This window comes from Balaenoptera acutorostrata, chromosome 10, assembly GCF_949987535.1.
Source record: "Balaenoptera acutorostrata chromosome 10, mBalAcu1.1, whole genome shotgun sequence".
NCBI classification, from domain to species: domain Eukaryota; kingdom Metazoa; phylum Chordata; class Mammalia; order Artiodactyla; family Balaenopteridae; genus Balaenoptera; species Balaenoptera acutorostrata.
The window spans coordinates 76841082-76861977 of record NC_080073.1 but is presented as its reverse complement, the minus strand read 5'-3'; the positions used below and the strand labels follow the sequence as shown (position 1 = coordinate 76861977).

At 40.5% G+C, this 20896-nt stretch overlaps 1 protein-coding gene across 7 annotated transcripts in view; it reads right to left on the bottom strand.

Annotated features, from left to right (window-relative positions):
* RUNX2 (RUNX family transcription factor 2) overlaps nucleotides 1–20896 on the bottom strand; it is a 314463-nt gene that overhangs the window by 120621 nt on the left and 172946 nt on the right. For all 7 annotated transcript variants that reach the window (XM_057554387.1, XM_057554384.1, XM_057554385.1 and 4 more), the window contains one exon: nucleotides 16922–17083. In XM_057554387.1, coding sequence (XP_057410370.1) covers nucleotides 16922–17083 — 162 coding nt within the window. The remainder of the gene's footprint in view (nucleotides 1–16921; nucleotides 17084–20896) is intronic.

Below are 20896 nucleotides of genomic sequence, written 5' to 3'. Positions count from 1 at the left end.
CCAGCAAATTGTTTTGATCTGACCTATCTGAAATTAAAATAAATATTTATATCCACCTTTCCAACTCTTGCAGGATAGGATATATTGTTATGCATAATTTAAGTAGCTTAAGTTTCCTTGCCCCACACATAAAAATATATACTTTCAGGTTGTAAGATTTCATTAATATGTACATTTTTCATCTCAGAATAATAAAATTCAGGTTTACAAAAATCAGAAGGTGGATTATTTCCACTGTTGTTTCTGGTAGGAATCTGGTGAATTTTACTTTATTTTGGGTTCTCTGACCTGTAAGCATGAACAATGGCTACTTAGGAAGGATTACTGGTGTTATGTCCCCCAAAGATAGCCTGAAAAGACCAATGCGATAAAAATCCCTCTTAGGATGACACCCAACAGGTTTTGTAGCAAAATCTGGCTCTGATGTGGAGACCCCTATGACAACGCATGGTGGGGAAAGCACACTTGGAGCCCAAAGATGTGGGGTTGAGTCTTTCCCTCCCCCATCTCCCCATGTGACCTAGAGGTCAAGTCTCTGAATGTCCCTGAGCCCAAACTCCTACTGGCAAAACAGGGACTATAATAACATCTATACCGATGAGCTTCTGTGAGGTTAAATGAGAATGTCTGTACAAGTCTTTTCTACATATTTAAAACACTATCTAAATATTATCATCATTATTAATACTGAGTTTTGCTATGCACTTAATTTTACTATCACCTTTGGATATAGTTGCTATTGTATAATCCTTCCCGTTTTCCTCTGCACCTAATCTGTTGTAACACGGTGTTCTTCTTCTGTAGGCTTTAAGTAACTTCTGCCATCGGAAAAGCCACTGTTATCGATGACGTGAGCGTCCTGGGTCTTTCCAGTTTCCTCTTGGGAGTTGCTGAATTAGAGCAGCAGAAGAGCTCCAGCTTCCCCACCACGAGGACGATTCCTCCTCCCTGGTGGTGTCTTCAGTTTTTCGTCACACGTTCAGGGGCGCCTGCCCGAATCTCCGTGTCTCCTGGCCGACCCAGCCTTCAGACCAGCATCCTCTGAGCCTGACGTGCTGCTGGAGGCCCCTCGTCCTCAAACTGCACGGGGCCATGGTCCTCGTCACACCCAGTGTGATGCCACCGGAATCCACAGTCCCGAGCTGCAGGTTGTATTTGTACAAATCTCTTTGTTCGTCCCCTGTTTCCCTTAAGGCGAACTTGCCTATTTGTTCTATTTGTTAGAGCTCACTTGCCACGTTTTTCAGTAACTGCAGAGTTTTACCTCAGTGTGAATGGCTCCAATTTGCCTTCTACATCATCTCAAGTGGTACTTGCTTATTCGATTTTTACAAACTTTCAGAAAGATTTTTTTTCCAACTTCCAAGCCGAAGTTCTGTTATTTACCATTTGAAATGTTACCTTTGTATTAAAATGTTAGCAGGAAGACCCTTGGGTGGGGTTCACTTTGGTGAAATAGTTTTTCTCTTAATTTAGGCACCAGGGAACATGGCAAAGAGCAGGGCAATGCCACGAAGACACCTGCAGGGACCCAGGGCGTAAGCTGTGGCTTCAAGCTGACACTTCAAATACTAGCTTGGAAGGTCTGCACAGGGGCTGAAACACAACCACGTCGCCAGTTTTCTAGTTCCAAGGTCCCTAAATAGAGGCCTGGTTATTTATCTCCTTGCCCACTTTTGTAGTGATTTTCACTATAATATTGCAAAGTTGTAGCAAAAAAGAACAGGACCAAAGCCTTAAAACTGGAGGGGACCATGAGTCTGATCAAGACCACCCCTCGTTTGAGGAAGAAGCAAGCCTGACCATCAGGATTCAGACCTGGCTCCTGGGGAGAAAATAGCCCTCCTTCTCAAGCCTGTTGTCTTTAAGTTTTATTCCTTTTAAAAAGTGACTATTTTTTTTCCCCAGTGGCCTGTTATTTGGTGTTTCTCAATCTGGTTTTGCATCCTCCTTACACTGAGTCTTTTGGTTTCAATCTTCCTTGACTGCTCTATTCTAAATGACAAAGCCAGAGAGAAAGGTTAAGAACGAGCTTCCACAGCTACAGAAATGTCCCACCTGTTATCCGGAATTCCAATCCATCAAGTTTTCAGAGCCCCTGGAATTATTCCACATGTCCCATCCTAGGAGATGCTGAAGCCCTTTGAATCGTACCTTATTTTGGGTCCTTTGGGCTTCCAAAGCTCAATATAAATCCATCAAATAAAATTTAAGCGGATCAGGTCACCGAGAAATATGCTCCCCAGACTCTGATTTTACTGCTCTCCTTCTTTCCTTTAAAACAAGCTAACAAATGGTGGTAATGGTTTTCAGGACACACCTCCCTCTGCACCTTGGCACTGCAGCAAGAAGAGGATGCTGGTGTCCATGGAGAGCAGGACTTCTGTTACTTTTCAAACAGGAAATGTCAGAAGTGCTCATATCTTCGTAAGATCTGGAAGCTAATTACCAGAACCACAGATGGAAGGTTTGGGGGTGGGGGGAGAGAAGACTCCCTCTTGAGGGCCCGGTTAAAGGACGTGAGAAGGGAGTGATCACTGACTACAACAGTGACTCTATACGAGAGTCTCAGCTGTTTGAAGATTCCTCCTTTAACCCTAGTTTGTGCTTATGAGATTCTGCTTAGAACAAGTCCCTCGTCCCTTATCAACTCAAGTTCTTCCCAATGTAAGCCATGTCCCCATTGCTCAGTCCTCTGGGAGGCAGCTGTCTGGGGTTGTCGACTCCATTCCCAGTGAAGACAAGTACTGGTGTCTCACCCAGCTTTCCTTGTCTCAAATGCAGGAGATGAGCTAGCAAGCCTGATGTAAGGAACCCCCAGCCCCTCGCCCGGGGGTCTCCTCCCTTCAGGGCTGTTGCCACACACGCTACCCTCGTGATCATCTAATAGCCCCGGCACAGCATTTCACTCCATCTTAAAAGCAGTGTATAGCATATAGTATATAAAGGCCATGAAAGACATAAAAACACAATACCTACATTTTCAGAGGAGGACATACAATGCGGGTCAGTCCCCCTAATTAATCTCATCAGTGCACTTCACTTCACTGCACTGCAGTCAGGGTTTGCACGGTGCCAAGGAAGGGGAGCTACTGGAAATAATCAGATGAATGTGTCAATGAAAACAACCAAATCAAACATTTCAGCTCTCAAAATGGATTGCTGGCCTGAATTTTCCAGGTGGGTGGTTCTGTATTCACCTAATAAATCAAGCAATTCCTGAATTACCACTTCACTCTGGGGTGTATGAACAGCGTCTAAACATTAACTACGGTTTTATAAGATGCAGTATTATTCCTTTTAAAGTAAAACTAATGACTGGGGCGGAGGGAGCATTACTGAAACATTTGGATGGTACAGGGGTATTTGCAAATACCCCCTCCGATCCGCAGTCTCTCCATCCCCATCCCTTCCAGGTAAGCACAAACCACCGTCCTGTCACCAGCATGACTGCCACAGCCTCCCAGCCTCACCCTTGCTTCCTCCCTCATCCTCCTACACAATTCTCCCCCAAACAGCCAGAGTGACCTTTGGAAGATAGAAATCCGTTTTTATCGTGACCTTGTTAAAATCTGCCAGTGGCTCATCACTGCAGGTACCTGCAAATCCAGACCTCTAATCCTGACCAGCGAGGCCCTGCATGACCTGGAGCCCATCCCTCCGATGGCATCTCACCTTCTACACACTCCACCCACTGGGCATTCTTCTTGCCCACTGCCTGGGGTGATGGGGCAGGGCTACACCTCCTGGCTATTTGGATCTCAGCTTAAATGCTTCTTCCTCATCACATCACCCTGTTTTATTTTTTTCACAGCACATATCCCTAGATAATATTTTCTTATTTTCAATTGCCTACCCTCCCCCAGGAATAGCTAACATGTATGGAGTGCCAGGCATTATTCTAAGGGCTTTACATACATTAACTACCTTTGAGTCCTCATAACAACCTTTCAACATTGGTGATATTATTATTATTATTAGCCCATTTTACAGATAGAAAAATTGAGGTATGGACAAGCTAAGTAACAACCCCAAGATCACACAGCTAGTGAGTGAAGAGGCCTGTATTTAAACCCAGGGAGTCTGGCTCCAAAGACTGAATGTTTAATCACCACGTCATACGCCATTAGAAAAAGCTCCCTGAGCTTTTATTAATCACCGTATTAATAAAGATTTTTATCACGTGGACGTAAAACACTATGATAGCAATGCATCACTAAAAGGAAATCTCTTATAATTCTAATCATATTTTCTCTAAATATATCTAATTTCTTTAATATAGAAAGTCTGGTCTCTGATCCCATTTACTCTGTTATTTACAAAATTCACCTGCCCTTTTGTTTTAATAACCTTTAGCTTACAAGATTCTCATTTCTCCAGTGAGATAAAGTACACTTCATTGTAACCATCCTCTGGTAAAGAGTGTGTAACACAGATAAGTTGCATAAAGCCACGCAAGGGTGTGTAAAATGTCAATGAAATTAAGTTCCTTAATTTTAAATTAAAGCTGGGGTTTCAAAATCTGTCTGCAGACCCTGACACACATGCACATGTATGAGGCTTCACCATGTACAGAAGCTCAGCTGTGGTCAAGTGTCAAGTTCTTTGGCATTACTTAACCTGATCTTAGGTTGCTTCTCATCAGAATCAACTGAAGCACAAGACAGAGCTTTCCTTGACATCTGTAGTAGTTATTCCTATAAATTTAGTTCATAAATCAAATACTATACTAGGCTTTATTCTTATTATGGGTGGCAGTATCCAGTTTTCTGATGTGCTTTCAGGCCTTAATTTAGAATCACAGACATTCAAAGCTTTACGAATATCTAGCCCAACTAACTCGCTTCACACCTGAGGAAACGAAGACCCATGGAAGTTAAGTGACTTGCTCAAGAACTCAGAGGTACATCCGAAATTAGATGCCAGGTTCCTCAATTCCTAGCCAAGTGCTGTTTCCAACACACGTCCAATGAGGCTATGAGAGTTTAATCACTGTGCCATATGCCCGGGCCTTAGAAGAAATGTTTTTTCTGATAAACCAAGTCAATTCCACACAATTTTATTGAACAACTGCTATTTTATCACTGTTGGGTTCTATTCTCTTTGGGGATGCGTGTCCCAAATTTAAATGCTTCAATCATTTGCTGGATTAAAAAGATGATTTAAATAAGACTCTACTAACCCTTCAAAGAGATACTAATCCAATTATGTCAATAATCACATTGAATGTCAATGGTCTAAATGCACCATTAAGACAGAGACTGTTAGAGTGGATCAAAAAAAAAAAGACCCAATTGTATGTTATCTACAAGAAAGGCACGTTAAATATAAAGGCACACAGAGATTATGTAGAGCAATGGGAAATCTCATTCATTGCTGGTGGGAATGCAAAATGTACAGCCACTTTGGGAGACAGGGTGGCCGTTTCTTACAAAACTAAGCACACATTTACCATGCGATGCGGCAACTGAACTCCTCGGCATTTACCCAAAGGAGTTGATAACTTATGTCCACACAAAACCTACACACAGATGTTTATATATTGTGAGGTACTCACAATACCCATGAAGTGGTATGGTGTTATTGAAAGACTTGGAGTAGTCATAAATGTACATTGCAAACTCTAGGGCAGCCACTAAAAAAAGGTTAAAAAAGAAGTAGAACTGATATGCTAAGAAAGGAGAGAAAAGAGGATCATATAAAACACTCAATTAAAACCACAAAAGGCAGAAAAGAGTGGAAGGCAAAAATCAGATAAAGAACAAGGGCAATAAAAAGAAAAGAGTAACAAATATGGTAGATGTTAATCCAACTATATCAATAATCACTTTAAATGTCAATGGTCTAAATGCGCCAGTTAAAAGAGAGAGTGGATCGAAAACCAAGACCCAGCTAATGCTTCAAAGTTTGACAACCTACAAACTTCTAAGGTCAGAAAAAATGGAACTTGTTCTATTAACTGCCCAGGGAGTCAAACTCTTTCCTTTTTGGAATCTTTAAGGCCAATTCTCCACCACACCTTTAAGCAATACTGAGACTCACTGTGTTCCCAAGGTGTAGGTTGGGAGCTTACAGGTGTGTTATTTTTAATGATGAGTACCACAACAGTATTATCAGACTTTTTCCTCTTTTCCAAGCCTGTTTTTATTTCCTCTGTAGTTGTTATTTAGAAAGGGTTCTTCTTAATTACATGTGGATTTATTGTATCCACATCAATGGGTTTATTATTGATTTATTATGAATCACTGCTCTCTTTGGCATAGGGTGGAGTGTTTATAACCATCCTTATACTTGTTATTATTGTTCCATTAATGATAACATGATTATTAGTTACAACAGGGAGCTGGAATGGTGACCATTGGGGTTGGAGACAGCTGTAGCCAATGTTTGGATACAGAAGCATTGGTCTACCATGCTTGGCTGTTTCTAAGCTGGTCACTTAAGGTGAAAGTCTCTCTGGAAAAGATATGACACCTTCCTGCTGAAGAAATCCTTTGAGATATTCAGGGACAATGTTGCCTGAGCAGTATTTTAATTTACATGATGTTCATAGACTTCACATTCATGAATTTCTTGAGAGTCATATCAAAAAAATAATAATTTAGACAGTTTAGTCAAATGGGATCCTAGATTTACCTCAGACCAAGTCACTTATATTCCGACCCAATTTAATAACATATGCCTTCCTATTTGTTTTCTGAAAATGAACTGTTCGAAATAAAATACTACTCAAAAATGACTTTGAACAATTCAAATTTAAGTGCTGTAATCTACATTTTATCATATAGAATTTAAAATATTAAAAAGCTTTTTACTTGTTTAGTCATATCTTTCTATGTTCTCCCTTATAACTATTTCTACATATTAACAAACCTAAGAACTAACTTAATATAATCATGCAGTTTCTCTTTCCCTTTTTCTACCAGCACTGATCAATTAATATTTCCTGAGAAAGCAGTGCTCAGTTAAGTAACAAAATAATACTAATAATGTATTTTTCCTGAAAAAAAGTAAGTAGTAGCTTGGTTGATATTTAGGAATATCCCAAGTAAGAGATCTGTCAAGAATATTCACATGTATATTCATTCTAAATGTAGTGAATAGGTAAATACATGCACATATGCATGTATATGTTAGAGCACGTATCTAACAGTGTTCCTTCACTTTAAAAGAGACAGTGGAAAATTCTATAACATAACCATGTGCTAGGACCATATCTGTGTATACGGAATATGAAATTAAGGTAAATGACAATTATCCTTAGTCTCCTATACAGCCCCACTTCTAGATCTATTAGCCAATTCCTAATGGTCAGAGCATAGTTAACCCTGAGGCATGCAGCCTGGACTATTGGGTAGACTTTTCTTCTTCAGGCACGGACTTCCCATGAGCATCTACATGCAGAGCAGAGAGAGAGTAACAGAGGTAGCAAAGGATTAGAAGGCCAGGTCCTTGGCCTAAGGGGAACTTTCAATCTAGCTGGGAAAAGACAAGATCTTATATATTCTTGTCGTATCTTAAGAAACATTATGAAACCACACATGTCAATAAGTGTAATTTTTTTTTCAGCTGAAAATGTAATTGTTGAAGCAATTCAGAGTAAAAATATAATCTGAGCAGAATGGAATTGAATTTTAATTTCCTAAAGGAGAAGACTTTAAGTTTATGCAGGGGCAAAAGAGATTTCCTTTCACTAAAATCCTGAGCATTTTTTGCATATTCTGGCATCCATACGGGCTGGTATCATAATGTAACCATGTCATATTCCCATCATGTCTTCTGAATGAGACTGAAACCTTCCTGAAGCCAGAGATGATGTCTTCTATTTTGCTTTTATTCACTGCCTGCCTAAGCACATTTTAAGTCACATACCAAGTATTTGTTGAGCCGACTTGAAATGGCTGAAATGAATTGAGGAAAGACACCTGAGGTAGGAAAGGAAAGCAAGAGACTACTAATATATTGGGTGACATTAATAAAAATCCAAAGTTCTTGACAGGTAGAAACTATTATCTGAATTAAATAAGATAAAACCTAACAGGAAAAACTATAAATTTCTATACTTGGATCTAAAAAACAAAAACAAAAAACTGCAGAAGTTAGAAATGGGAGAATCGCAGCCTGACAGAAAGCAGCAAATATGAGAAAACAATGTAACGTGGTCACCAAAGAACCAAGACCACTTTAGCTGGCACCAGCAGGGACCAAGAATAAAGAAGTTTGGTTCTGGATGCCAGGCATTAAGAGGACCACTGAGAAAGTGTAGTTTGCCCAGAGACCACTGACCAGGACCGTGAGGTGATGGGTCACAAAACCCCATCATACGGCAAGAGTTTAAAAAGGGGGGGAAGAATAGGTGAAAACAGGAAAAATTCAGAAGACTTTGTGAGAAATGATAGTTGTCCAAACCAGAACTCTTGCTTTGTTTCAGAGGAATAATTTTGCTTCACTTTATGGCTTAGTTAATATAATTTCTATCGTTTTCTCAGAAAAGATTTTGACACTTTATTACATGACGGCTATAATTAATGTCAGACTCTAAATTAGAAATCAAAAACTCTATTTGATCATTTGGTTTCAAGCTGGATCTAAAGTATGTTTTGGCATGATTACTAACTGTTAGCAGCAAGTACTGGAAACAGATGCAGTCTTGATATGTGTTCTAAATGTGAAACACATTGCAAAGAGACTTGGAAATAAAAATATACACTGCTCATGCACACTCTTACTGTGCTATTTCCTGTCCTTATCAGTCATAAAAGTTTCTCTTGTTTTGCCCTTTATTTGTTTTCCCAGGTGAATAAAATCTTCGTTCTCCTTTTTCCCTTTCTTCTTCCATTTTTTCCTACATGCCAATCTTCCTTTTTTTTTCTTCTATTGTCTTTTTCTCTAATAGTTTTTCCATTAAACATTCACTGAGCACCTACTACGCACCAATATCCTGTGCAAGGATATGTAAGACACAGTCCTGTCCTTGGAGAAGCCTATCTCCTACGAAAGGGGAAAGGCATATAATGAAATTATTACTAAAGGAAAATACATACACATTAGAGGTGTGTCCAAAGTACAGAGACGAGAAATGGAGGAGACAGTGATTCACTTGGAGGAAAGTGGTGGTTGGGAAAAGGATGCCTGAGTAGGATCAGTCGGGCCCTGTCCAGCTAATGCAGAGAAGTGGGCTGGCCCGGAAGTATGAAGCAGCACAGCATACTTGAGGAATGCCAGGCATTCTTAGGAGAAAAGGAGCATCCTTTACCTAGGAGAGTTGAGTATTTGCGGAGGCAGCTATCAATCCATAACATAAATGGATTGGTATTTTTTAGCTTGGTTCTGTGCTGTACTTGAATTGATGGGAACGACCACCTAAAGGTAAATGTTTCTATGGGCAAAACCAAAGAAAAAATTTTTAATTAAAATATGGGCCAGGGACTTTCCTGGTGGTCCAGTGGTAAAGAATCCACCTTCCAATGCAGGGCACGTGGGTTTGATCCCTGGTCGGGGAACTAAGATCCCACATGCCACGGGGCAACTAAGCCCGTGTGCCTCAACTAGAGAGCTCATGCGCCCTGGAGCCCGTGTGCCACAACTAGAGAGAGAAAATACGCATGCCACAACTAGAGAGAAGCCCGCGTGCCACAACGAAGAGCCTGAGAAACATGCCGCAACTAAGACCCGATGCAGCCAAAAAAAATAAATAAATAAAATGAATAAGTATTTTTTAAAAAAATGGGCGAAAGATAAGGAAAACCATAGTCTGGACCATCTGGGGACAGTTGCTGAGAGAGAGGACTTGTTCCCCCAGGCAGGAATGCATGAAATGCTTTCTAAAAAGAAATATCACTAAGTCAGTAACAAAAGGAAAAGGGGTGGTAGTATTCATAGGTGCAGGGAGAACAGTCTGGATGTTTTTTTAAAATTTAATAACATCCTTACAATGGAATATCATTCAGTGGTAAAAAGAAATGAGCTATCTAGCCATGAAAAGATACAGAGGAATCTTAAATGCACATTGCTAAGTGAAAGAATCCAGTCTGAAAAGGCTACACACTGAAAAGGCCAATTATATGATATTCTGGAAAAGGCAAAAATATAGAGACAGGAGAAAGATCAGTGGTTGCCTGGGGTTGGGGGGCAGTTGGGGAAGGAGAAGTAGGTGGAGCACAGGAGATTTTTTCGGGCAATGAAACTGTTCTCTGTGATTCTGTAATGGTGGCTACACGGCACTACGCATCTGGCAAAATCCACAGGAGTGCACAACACTGAGAGTGAACCCTAACGTAAACTATGGACTGTAGTTAATAATAATACATCAATATTGGTTCATCAATTGTACCACACAAATGCAAGATGTTAATAATAAGAAAAAGTGGCCAGTGGGGATGGTGCGGGGGAGAGATATAGGAACTCTGCACCTTATGCTCAATTTTCCTGTAAATCTAAAACTGCTCTAAAAAATAGAGCATTAATTTAAAAACAAATATATATGATAGTATGTTTCTACTCTTTTGAAGCTGATGACATAACTTAGTTCTTCCACCAGCATTTATCAGGTCAGGCAAGCTTTCTTTACCAAAAGTCCCAAGAACAACAAATCCCTGGACAGACATGATCGTACTCCCTGCACAACCTCTGAGACACGTAGATGGGCAATTGTGAGTAATTCACTTACACAGGACCATTGAGGCACAATAAATTAACTGACATATCTGAGAACAGTGCAAAGAGTCTTTAGTGACAATGAAACTAAAACTCAGGTTTCCTTAGTTCAACCGTCTCCACCCTCTTCTTAGATCACAGTGAACTACAGAAAGCCACTGTGTCATTCAAAAATTAACTTTAATACTTCTGGTGAAGTTAGGTTCAAGCTCCCAAGCTTTCTTCTATGAAAAGAAAAGGATTAGAGCAAATCTTTCAATAAAATGTGTAACCATGTCTTTGCCATCCCTGCATAAGCATGATTGCTTTCATTACTGAGTCTTTTCTCCATATGTGGGTGGTTGTACATGTATCAAAAATAAATCGTCACAGAAACAACTGACAAGAACCACGTATAAAGTCAGAGTCGAACCGGGTACACAGGTTTCGTTCTGTGCTTTGGTAGCTCAGTCTAGCTACAAGTAGCAGTAACTAGTCATACAACCAAGTTTACTCAACTTTGTGAGCTGGGCCAACTATCCCCAACTGATCTCGTAGGAACGGAAACCACTTCTTGCGTCCTCAGCACCAGTAACTCAAAAGTTATGCTCAACTGAGGCCCAGGGATGCCCTGGAAAACTGGGCCTACAGCAGTAAGATAAAAATATCCTCTGCTCGTGTCAGAAAATAGCCCATTTCTAAAGAAAGCAAGATGAATTTCAACTTACGGAATGCAAAAGTAACCCAACCAATCACAGTCAATATTATAGGGAAGAATACTGAATGTTCAATTGGTAACACAGGGCTTGCCTTTGTTTAGGGTCCATTAAATTTAATAACTTCCCCCTCTGTGGCTTTAAACAGAGAACTTCTTCAAAATAAAGAGTGGCTCCTATTAAACTTAATTACTTGCCCGTGGCTGCGACGGCAGAGGTGTGTCTACCAAATAGGTGGGTCTTAAGAAAGGAATGGTTCTATAGTAAAAAAGTAGATGGTCTAGTGTTTTATTATAGTTGCTTTAACTTTCTGGTTTATTAGTATTAATTGCTGGAGTTTTCCTTTTTACCTCTCTTAAGGCACCACTCCCTCCTGTGAGTTGAGTGGCCCTGCTAAAATTAATGTCCACATATACTTGACACATTACTGAAGCTGCTGGTTCCAAACCCTCAACCAGGGGAACTGACAGAAACTCGGCTATAAGGGACATTTAAAAAATGAACTACATCAAACACCGCCGGCTTTGAAATGACATGAAACAATCCTCCCGATAGACTTGGAGTGATCAAATGGAGTTTTTCCACTGCAGTTTCTAGATTTTGTGGTAGTAATAAAATAATTTTTAGGAACTTTGTTTATTAGACTAATCTCTATTCTGCTGACCTTTGGAAATATTATAGTTTAGCGACTAAGAGTCATAAAAATGGAGACATCTTTAACAGTCCTGTACAGTTGATTAAGTGGAATTTGTCGATATTTAAATATCTTGAAAGAAGGAATTCAAGACTATTTGCTTAAACAGGAAAAAAAAACCTTCAAAAAGATTACAGTTCTTAACTCTGTCTCATGTAAAATAATCCTACAATTGCAGAGAAAAATCATCCACACAACCTGTATTGGCCTCTCCCAGGGTACCTGAGGCAGACAATGTGTATGACCTTGCATCTCTAATTCATGTATACTACCACTCTAAGAGACCTCGAGAAAGGATCAGAGAGGTCCATGGGCACAATGACCAAGACTGCAGAAAAATGCCTGTATATGCCAAAGAGTGGTACAGACTTAGGTTAATCTAAGATACTTCACTCAGATGGGTGGGACGGGGAGGAGTTATTTGCAGTGAATAACCCAAGGTATAGTCTCCGTTAGGAGGCTAACAATAGCTCATACTCTGACCCACCAGTCAAAGAGTAAGACTCAATAAACAGTTGTGCTTCTTTTCCTAAGAGTATAATTACATAAACTACATTTTGAAAGTCAGTAATTATTTATCTACATACTATTTTTTAATGAGCTCCAGAAAAGTAATTATAATCTTTGTGTTAAGCCTCACAAGTGCTCTGAACATCAAAAATGCCATGGGTGATAACATTACGATGAAGCCATGCAATGGTTTGCTTTGTTGTCAAGGTTCCTTGCTTGTCTTGCCACACACCTTGCTCTTTAAGAGAATCAGTGAGAAATAACTTTGGCTACCTCCGTGTGGTGAATATTCTTTTAGGATCATATAAGATGAAATGAGATAATGTATAAAATCTCTGGGGATTGGGGGGTGCCCAGATTATTATGTGATAAGGCCATACTTACCATAGTAAGTATGGTGGGGAGGGGAACCAACCCCTAACAGGGCTTCTTCTGCACTAGGTATCTCTAGACTGGTTTCTGCTTGATTTTTATAATTCGGCTGGATATGGACTAAACTCAATACAATAAGGTAGACCCTATTAGTCAACTCCACGACAATAATTTACTGTTCAGCCATAACTTATAACTGCTGCTATTGTTCTTGTTATAATATGGAAGGCTTCTCAAGGTTAAGGAAATATTTTCTGAATCTTTGTACTGCCCCTGTGAACTTCAAGATATCTGGGTTTGTATCTTTCTTTGCAATAAAGTAGGGAATGTTAGTAACATATCTTTATCATCTTATTTTATTTACTCCTTGCTTCCATAAAGAATCTGAGGGAGACTGCAGGAGCTTTGTGGTGTAAGATCATTGTCATTATCATAATTCATTAAGTTCGAGCATTTGTAGCCACACTTGAAAAATTACGCAGAAGAAAGGATAACAAAAAAAGTAAGTAGTAAAATTGGATTCTCTGAAGGTCTTTAAACAGATTAAATCATGGTCTTTCTTTGCAATGGTCTTGTAGGATGAAATGGAATTTCTTTAGGAATATTTCTTTCTGAAAGATCTTTCTGGCCCCCTTTATTCCTATGATCCCTTGGAAAAGAACCTTAGCATGCCTAGTTACATGTAAGTGTAATTTAACATCTTCTATTTTCTGACACTATAACTGAATAGTTATTTTCTCTTAGTGCTTTACTGAGTTTTTGTGAATGGCTCCCAACTGCTTTTAGCTCTATAAAAATTTATAAGTCTATGGAATAATAATAATAATGACAAACATTTATTGAGTACTTCTATGTGTTAGGCACTGTGTTAAGTGCTTTATGAATGCCATATGAGTATTAACTTGTTTAAATATTTAAATATTTCATGGGTTTTTTTGTTTTAAATATACTCTGTAGCCATCCATTTTAGAAAGCAAATAATCCCTTTAAAAGTTTTGATTTTTACCTACTGATTCATTTAAACCAGGGCTTGCCTGCAAATTATATACAGACACAATTTTTACAAAACAATGTTAGCTTCATAATCTCAGCTACAATCTGTTTAGCACATATTGTGTGTCAGGCCTGCCCTAAGCACTTTACACTAAGCATCTCATTTAATCCTCACAGTAACCCCAAGAGATAAATATTATATCCCTGTTTGACAAATAATAAAACTAAGTTTCTGAGAAGTAAGAAACTTGCCTGATATATGTGTGAGTTAGAATTCAAACCTGGGTCTGAACCTCCAACCCCACTGTGTAAGTGAGGAATTTTATTCTTTCTCACCCAAGATCACAGGAGAATGTTTTCTGTATCCCTTCATATAGCGAGATGAGAACTGATTTCTCTACACAGAAAAACAGGAACTGTTCTGGAAAGCATCTCAAAAAGTGAACACAGGACTGCTTGGAGATGGAGACAGAGGTTAATATTTTAGCTGTCCGTGTTGCAGAGACATAGCATCCTGGAACTTAGGGATACCTTTAGATATTGAGGGGAATAAGAAGAAGAAAGTATGCAACTTGGTACCTGAGAACTTATGAGATAGGCTCCTCTCCAACAAGTGTCCTAGGACCGGTCCCCAGGGAACTGAAAACGGGGCTCACTCCAGATGATTTGGTCCCCTAGTCCACCAGGCAGCGCTCTGGGGTGCAGACACAGCCCCACACCCAAGAGCAAGGTCAGAGAAAGCAAGGCTCCTCCAGTTCCCTTACAGTCCACTTCTAGTTCTTTCTTCCTGATTCCCTACTGCTGACAAGAGGGATTTTCTGTTCTCTTCGCTTTAATGTTTATACAGAACCTCCCGCCCTGGCACCACGTTACTTTGCCAGGAACAACTCAGAGACATGTTTGGGGTGGGAGGAAAACAACTGGGCTAAACTCAGTCTCAAACTAGTTTAAAGCAGAGGCCCGTTCCCACCACTGGCCTCAGATCAATATACGGCTGGATAATTAACCAGTTTCTGTCTCCTCTGTGAAATGAGAAAAGCTGTGTTGTGTTCGTTTATGGAAATGTTTTAAGTAATTATCAGTAAATTGCCTCCAAATAATCTGGCTGTTCCGTATTACACACGTAAATGATAAAATGCCATTTTCAGTGTTATTTTCAATGGTTTTCCCATTGAATTCACATACGAATACACCTCAGCGAGAAAATGCTGGAGATAAGTGTCTCTAAGGCTGCGATGACTCCCTGAGGTTTTTTTTTTTTTTTTTTCCTCCGGGTACTGCCAGAGGACAAACAGCAAAATCTGCTTCAGCCACAGAGGGTTGGGCAGATGGAAGCCCCAGAGGACCCTAAACAGAAACAAGTTTGCACAAATCTGTCCCGGCAAAGTGTCACCTTGGCCCCATGTAAGACAAAACGGACTCAGTCTAAAATACAGAAGAAATGACCAGAACTAACTCAACACCACCCAACACTATACCTCCGATCCCGCGTCAGCCCTGGTTATCCCCCGTGCCTTCCTCATCCTTTCCTGTGTCGTTAACTGATGTTTGCCAGTAGGAGGGAGTCATTCCGGTCAAGGGAAATGATCACTAAAATTCTATACTCTGCACACTTCCCCAACAAATACCATGTGATTCATGACAATAAGAACAGCGGTCAGAATGAAAAGTGGTCACGTGGTTTTCCAAAAAATCTTGAGGTTTCCCTCCCCCACCCCTTCTTTCCCTACTCACCCCTATGGGAGTCCGTCTGTGGCAGAAAATGTGAAGGCATTAGGACCAGAGAGCCCTTTCCTGCTATTTGCTTGAGAAACAAAGCCTTCCCTCCTCCCAAGTTGAAAGAAATAAAGGAGTCTGAGCTAGTCACAACCTGCAAGCCTGCTGGCGGCCCGTCAGCTTGCCAGTGGCGCAACTCAGCGGAGTGAGTACCGGCTTCGAGCTTTGCAGAAAATGAGAGAGGGAGAGAAAACAGAGACAGAAACACAAAGAGAAAGAAAGAAAGGCATTAACCTGGCCAGGAGTCAAACAGGTGCTTGGAGCCCGAACGCTGAGAAGAGTGCCTGACAAATAGAGGATCCAACTGTGTGTGCCTCTAGGGGGCTGCTTCTGTACTGATGGGGCCAGGGCTGCAGTCTGGATGGCAAGGGGTGGATGACAGATTTTTTTTTCATATTCACAGGACTCATATGGTTGGCCAAGAGCCTTTAACTTTCCTCCACTTGTCAGTCTGACATCTTCGTGGATACTCTCTGGCTCCCTGGGATGAATTCTCCATGAGAGAGAAGGGCAGCAGGATGCTGATCACATACGCTGCCACCATGAGTCACAGAATTTCGTGGTGCCTTTGGAAGAGGGGATGTGTGAGCCCCGGGGGCTGCCACGTTGACAGCAACAGCAGTGAGCTGTGTGATTCGTGGAGTGGCTGCCTCGGTCTTGAGCTGGCCGCTCAGAGGCCATATGTGGCCTTTTAAGACTCTTACAGCCCCACCGCACTTGGAGTGACACATGTCTGGCAAGGATCTGAAGTTTGCAGGCGCCCTCTCTCAGAACTGGCTACCTGGGACTCCTGGGATTTAAGAGCCTCTAGAAACGGAGGGCTGTGCCCTCAGGCTGTAATTTGGCTTTCAGGCAGATGTTAGGCACAGAAAGGAACGCAAGCAGAGGAAGGCCTGGTACAAGACCCTCAGGAGAAGGCCCCAGTTAGGAGACAGAGCCAACCAAAGGGCGTGCAATTCAGTGGGACTGAAACTGGGAGGGCACTGAGTGTCATCTTAGACAAGGATGCCATCTCTGGTGGACTTTCCGTCTCTTGACTTCAATTTAAGTTCAAGCACTCAATAGCCCCATAATTCAGAAGACCTGGTTTGCAGCTGTCAGACCCTTGTCCACATGCCTCTGATGGAGAGTTACTGTGAGTGTAGCTGAGACAGCTGGGCTCATCCCGCAGTCCCAACCCCACCCCTGCACCGGAGTGGGTTTTGAGTTCAAGTGTGGTCTTTACCTGAAATGCGCCTGGGCACGTCGGTGATGGCAGGCAGCCCGGTGCCCCGGGTGGAGGACAGCGGGGTGGTGGAGTGAATGGACGGGGGCGTCATCTGGCTCAGGTACGAGGGGTAGGACTGGTCGTAGGACCACGGTGGGGAAGACTGCGTCTGCCTGGGATCTGGGCAAAGAAGAAACGTCTTTAGCACACCAGCCGCTGTGGCCATCGAACACACAACCCCAAACTCAGAAAGGAGAAAGCAGGGGAAAATCAGAATATACAAGGACGGTTTATTTCCCACAACTCCACCCTTGCAGGCCCCCTAGGGCACAGAGCTTCCTAGACTTCGAGTCTCTACGAAAGTAACAAAATGGATCGTGTGTAAGGACTATTTGTTTCTCTCACACGTAAATATTTCTATTTGGAAAGCTTAACTGTCATTTAAGAAAACAATCTGCTTTGGTTATCGTCACAAAGTTGAATTCCATTTTATTTATTTTCTGTATTTCCTGTATGTTTTTTAATATTACTCCAATGAATATGTATTACTTATTTCTTTTTTAAAAAGTTAGAAAATTTGGGAACAATTTATTTGTTTAAAGAGCAGGCAGACTGTGCCTTTTACTGCTACACATGCAGCCACTGTCTTTCAGCCGTGCTTTTCGGTTTGCAAATAATTCCATGATTTTAGCATGGTTCGCTTTCTTTCCAGGCAGGTCAATGGGGTGGCCCCTTTCCAGCCTGGGGGTTAGGAGGCTGGGGTAGAGATGAGCACAGAAGGGGCAGCATGTAAGGAGAAGAGGAAAGAGGGGAGCCAGTTATGTTATTCTCATGCTAAAGCTACGCCAGAAAATAACCTTTAAGAAAAAAACAAAACTTAATTTCAAAGCCAACTAAGAACTGAAAAGCTTCATCACCATCCAGTTTCAATGTTAAGCACATGAGTTTCTGACAGTAAGAAAATGATCCGAAACACAACAGGGAAATGTCTTCAGTCCTATTGGAATCTGTTTAAAAGATGTCACGTGTTTGGAATGCGGCCTAGTGTTACCTACAGTCACTATAACGATAAAAATAATGGGCTACCAACTGGGTAGAGTGAACTGCTGAGAATTAGCAATATCTTTTGATTTATCTCTACGGAGTTTCTTGGAGGTACAAACAGAATCATAAGCAAATTTCTCTTATTTTTTTTTCTAACTTCACATTTTTAAAATTTTAAACACTCTAACATACCAGGTTGTTCTCAAGACAGCTTTGTATATTAGAATAGCCATGGACTTTGGAATGTGCAGAATGAGGTTCAAGTTCTGAGACTTCTATTTTTGAGCTGTGCGATCTTGGGTTAATTACTCAGTGACTCTGAACCTCAGTTTCCTAATCTGTAAAAGGGGGTGGGGGAGTAATAATATATGAATCACAGGGATGTGGGAATTGCATGAGAAAACTATGTGGAGAGGGCTAGCATAGGAAGCACTCAGTAGGTATTAATTCTTGTCTTTTAGAAGAACTCTTGGTGACACGAGGATAGTTCCATGGTTAAAACACATCTGAACTGGAGTAAATACATTTGGAATAGGTCTAATTTTAAATTATTCCTCTGTCACCTATCAGCCTCTGAAAACGAAAAGCTCAATTTTTAAAAACTATAAATATATTTAAGTCAATTCACATTTATTGCTACAAATAAAAGTGAGTGTAACAAAACATGGGTTTTCCTGAGATGATTCCTCTTTTAAAGCCTCTCAGTTTTTCTGTACAAAGCCATTTAGTTTCAGCTATTTCTTGTTTATTTGTTCCATTCAGAAATATTTTATTTAAAGACTATCTAAATAGGACATACTTTTCTTGAGTCAAAATAATTAAATACATCTGGGTATTTATCTAATGTTACTGTATCAACAGATGTATAGGAAAATTTCATCCAACTCAATTTTAAGGAATATTTACCTGAGTTTGCAATTTGAATAAAAGTATAGTACTGTAAATGGTTAACAGAAAATTTTCCTTCAGAAATCTAAAGGATACTTGATCATTAAAGAAATGAACTTTTGTGCTTTAAAATGTTCAAGGCTGACAGTGTATAGATTGGCAACATTTCAAATCTGAGTGAGTGGTCCTTGTTATATATCTGATACAGCTATACTTCCTTGCTTTAACCATTAATGTAATTCACTATTCAGATAAACGGTAAATGATCTTCAGATGGAAAAAGATGCATTCCTTACAGCACCAGAAAGCAATCTCACAAAGGTAAGGCCTTCTCTCAAGCACTATTTTCAATAGACAAAAAGGACAGGAACCACATAGCAAAATGAGCAGGGCACATGAGACTCAAATTTGGATTTGAGTTCTAATCTAACGTCACCAGATGACTCCCTGAGCAAGCAGTCTAACCTCTATCTCCATCCCTCTACTATAACATGTTACCAGCAGTATTGGGCTCTCTGCCTGCAAGTGGGGGAAAAATACAAAGAAATCTAAAGAATGACTAAAATCATTGACATTTAGACATATCACGAAGGAATTAGGGAACTTAGTTTGGATGTAAGATACAGCCTTTCATTTCTCCTTAAGCGGAGAGGCAGGCCAGTACAGGGGGAAAGAAAGGGGTTTTCTGATGAGAAGATCTGAGTTGGAGTCCCAGCTCTGCTATCTGTGAGCTGGATGACCTCAGCTGTATTAGCTAACTCTCTGAACCTCAAGTTTCCTCATCTGGAAAATGAAGCAGCATAACATGGTAAAGTGAACATAGCAAAGTGCTCACGTGTGCTGGCTGGACAGACAAGCCTAGGCTTGAATCACAGCTCCCCACTTTGCTGAGCAAGTCACTTAAACTTTGGGGGCCTCAATGGCTCATCTGTAAAATGGGAATCATGACACTTATTAGGGCTCCTGTGAGCATTACAGGAACTAGGCCTTCTTTAAGGCCTAGTTCTTCTAAGGCCTAACTTCTAAGTTATCTGACACTCTTGGCACATACTAAGTATATAATAAATAGATATGATTATTGCTATCGGTAAAGCGAGTATAATTATAACTACTATCATTTTTGTTTACAGAATTAGGTGAAATAATACAAGTAAAAGAATTTTGTAAAGTACTATATGAAAATGATTATTCTTCTCTCTAGGAGCTCATATCACGTGGCCAAGGCCCTACTGTGTTTCATGGGGTGTTTCTTAATGTTGCTGAGCTTTAATTTCCTCATCTGTAAAATGGGATACTATCTCAGAGCGTGTCGTAAGGATTAACTAACATACAGCCAGTGGCTAATTAGCATTATTCAAAAAAATTAAAAATCTGACTCTAAACTATCCAGGGTGGTTGGGTTGTCTAGTGTTAAGTCTTGAAGATTTCCAAGATCAGACTCAGCACAATTCAGTATAATGCCTGGCACATATTAGGTGCTCAATAAATAACCATTGCATGAGCCTCCCAGGGTGGCTGGAGTGAATAATAGAATTTTATAATGAAGTAGTAATTAGTCCTTCTCTAACTTCCCCTTAGGCTACAAAAGAACTTGTTACTGGTGACATTTTAGCTTTGACATAAATTTCCTGACTGCTGGAATATATACTAGAACAGTCTATCAAAGGATAGCTTTCCTTTGAGTGGAGGTCCTTCCTGAAGATATCCAAGATTAGCAAAAAGAACTTCTCACTAGCCCTAAACAAGTGAGGAGATCTCGATCTCTCTCTCTCTCTCTTTTTTTTTTTTTTCTTTCTCAGAGGACAGGCTGCAGGCCAGCCAATCTCTCTTCCAAGTTCACTGTCCTAAGATTCTATGATAATGACCTACTTAAGGAGAGAGAGTTACTAAAGAAAAATAAAACACAAGAACTGCCATATAGGGCTCACTAGATCTAGTCTAAGGAATTTAAAAAGGGAACAGTAATCTTTAAAAAATAATAATAATAATGGTCTCCAAGCACCCCAGGGCTTCTCGAATACCCTGTGAATGAGACCTCAACAATCCCAGCTCCCCAACGTC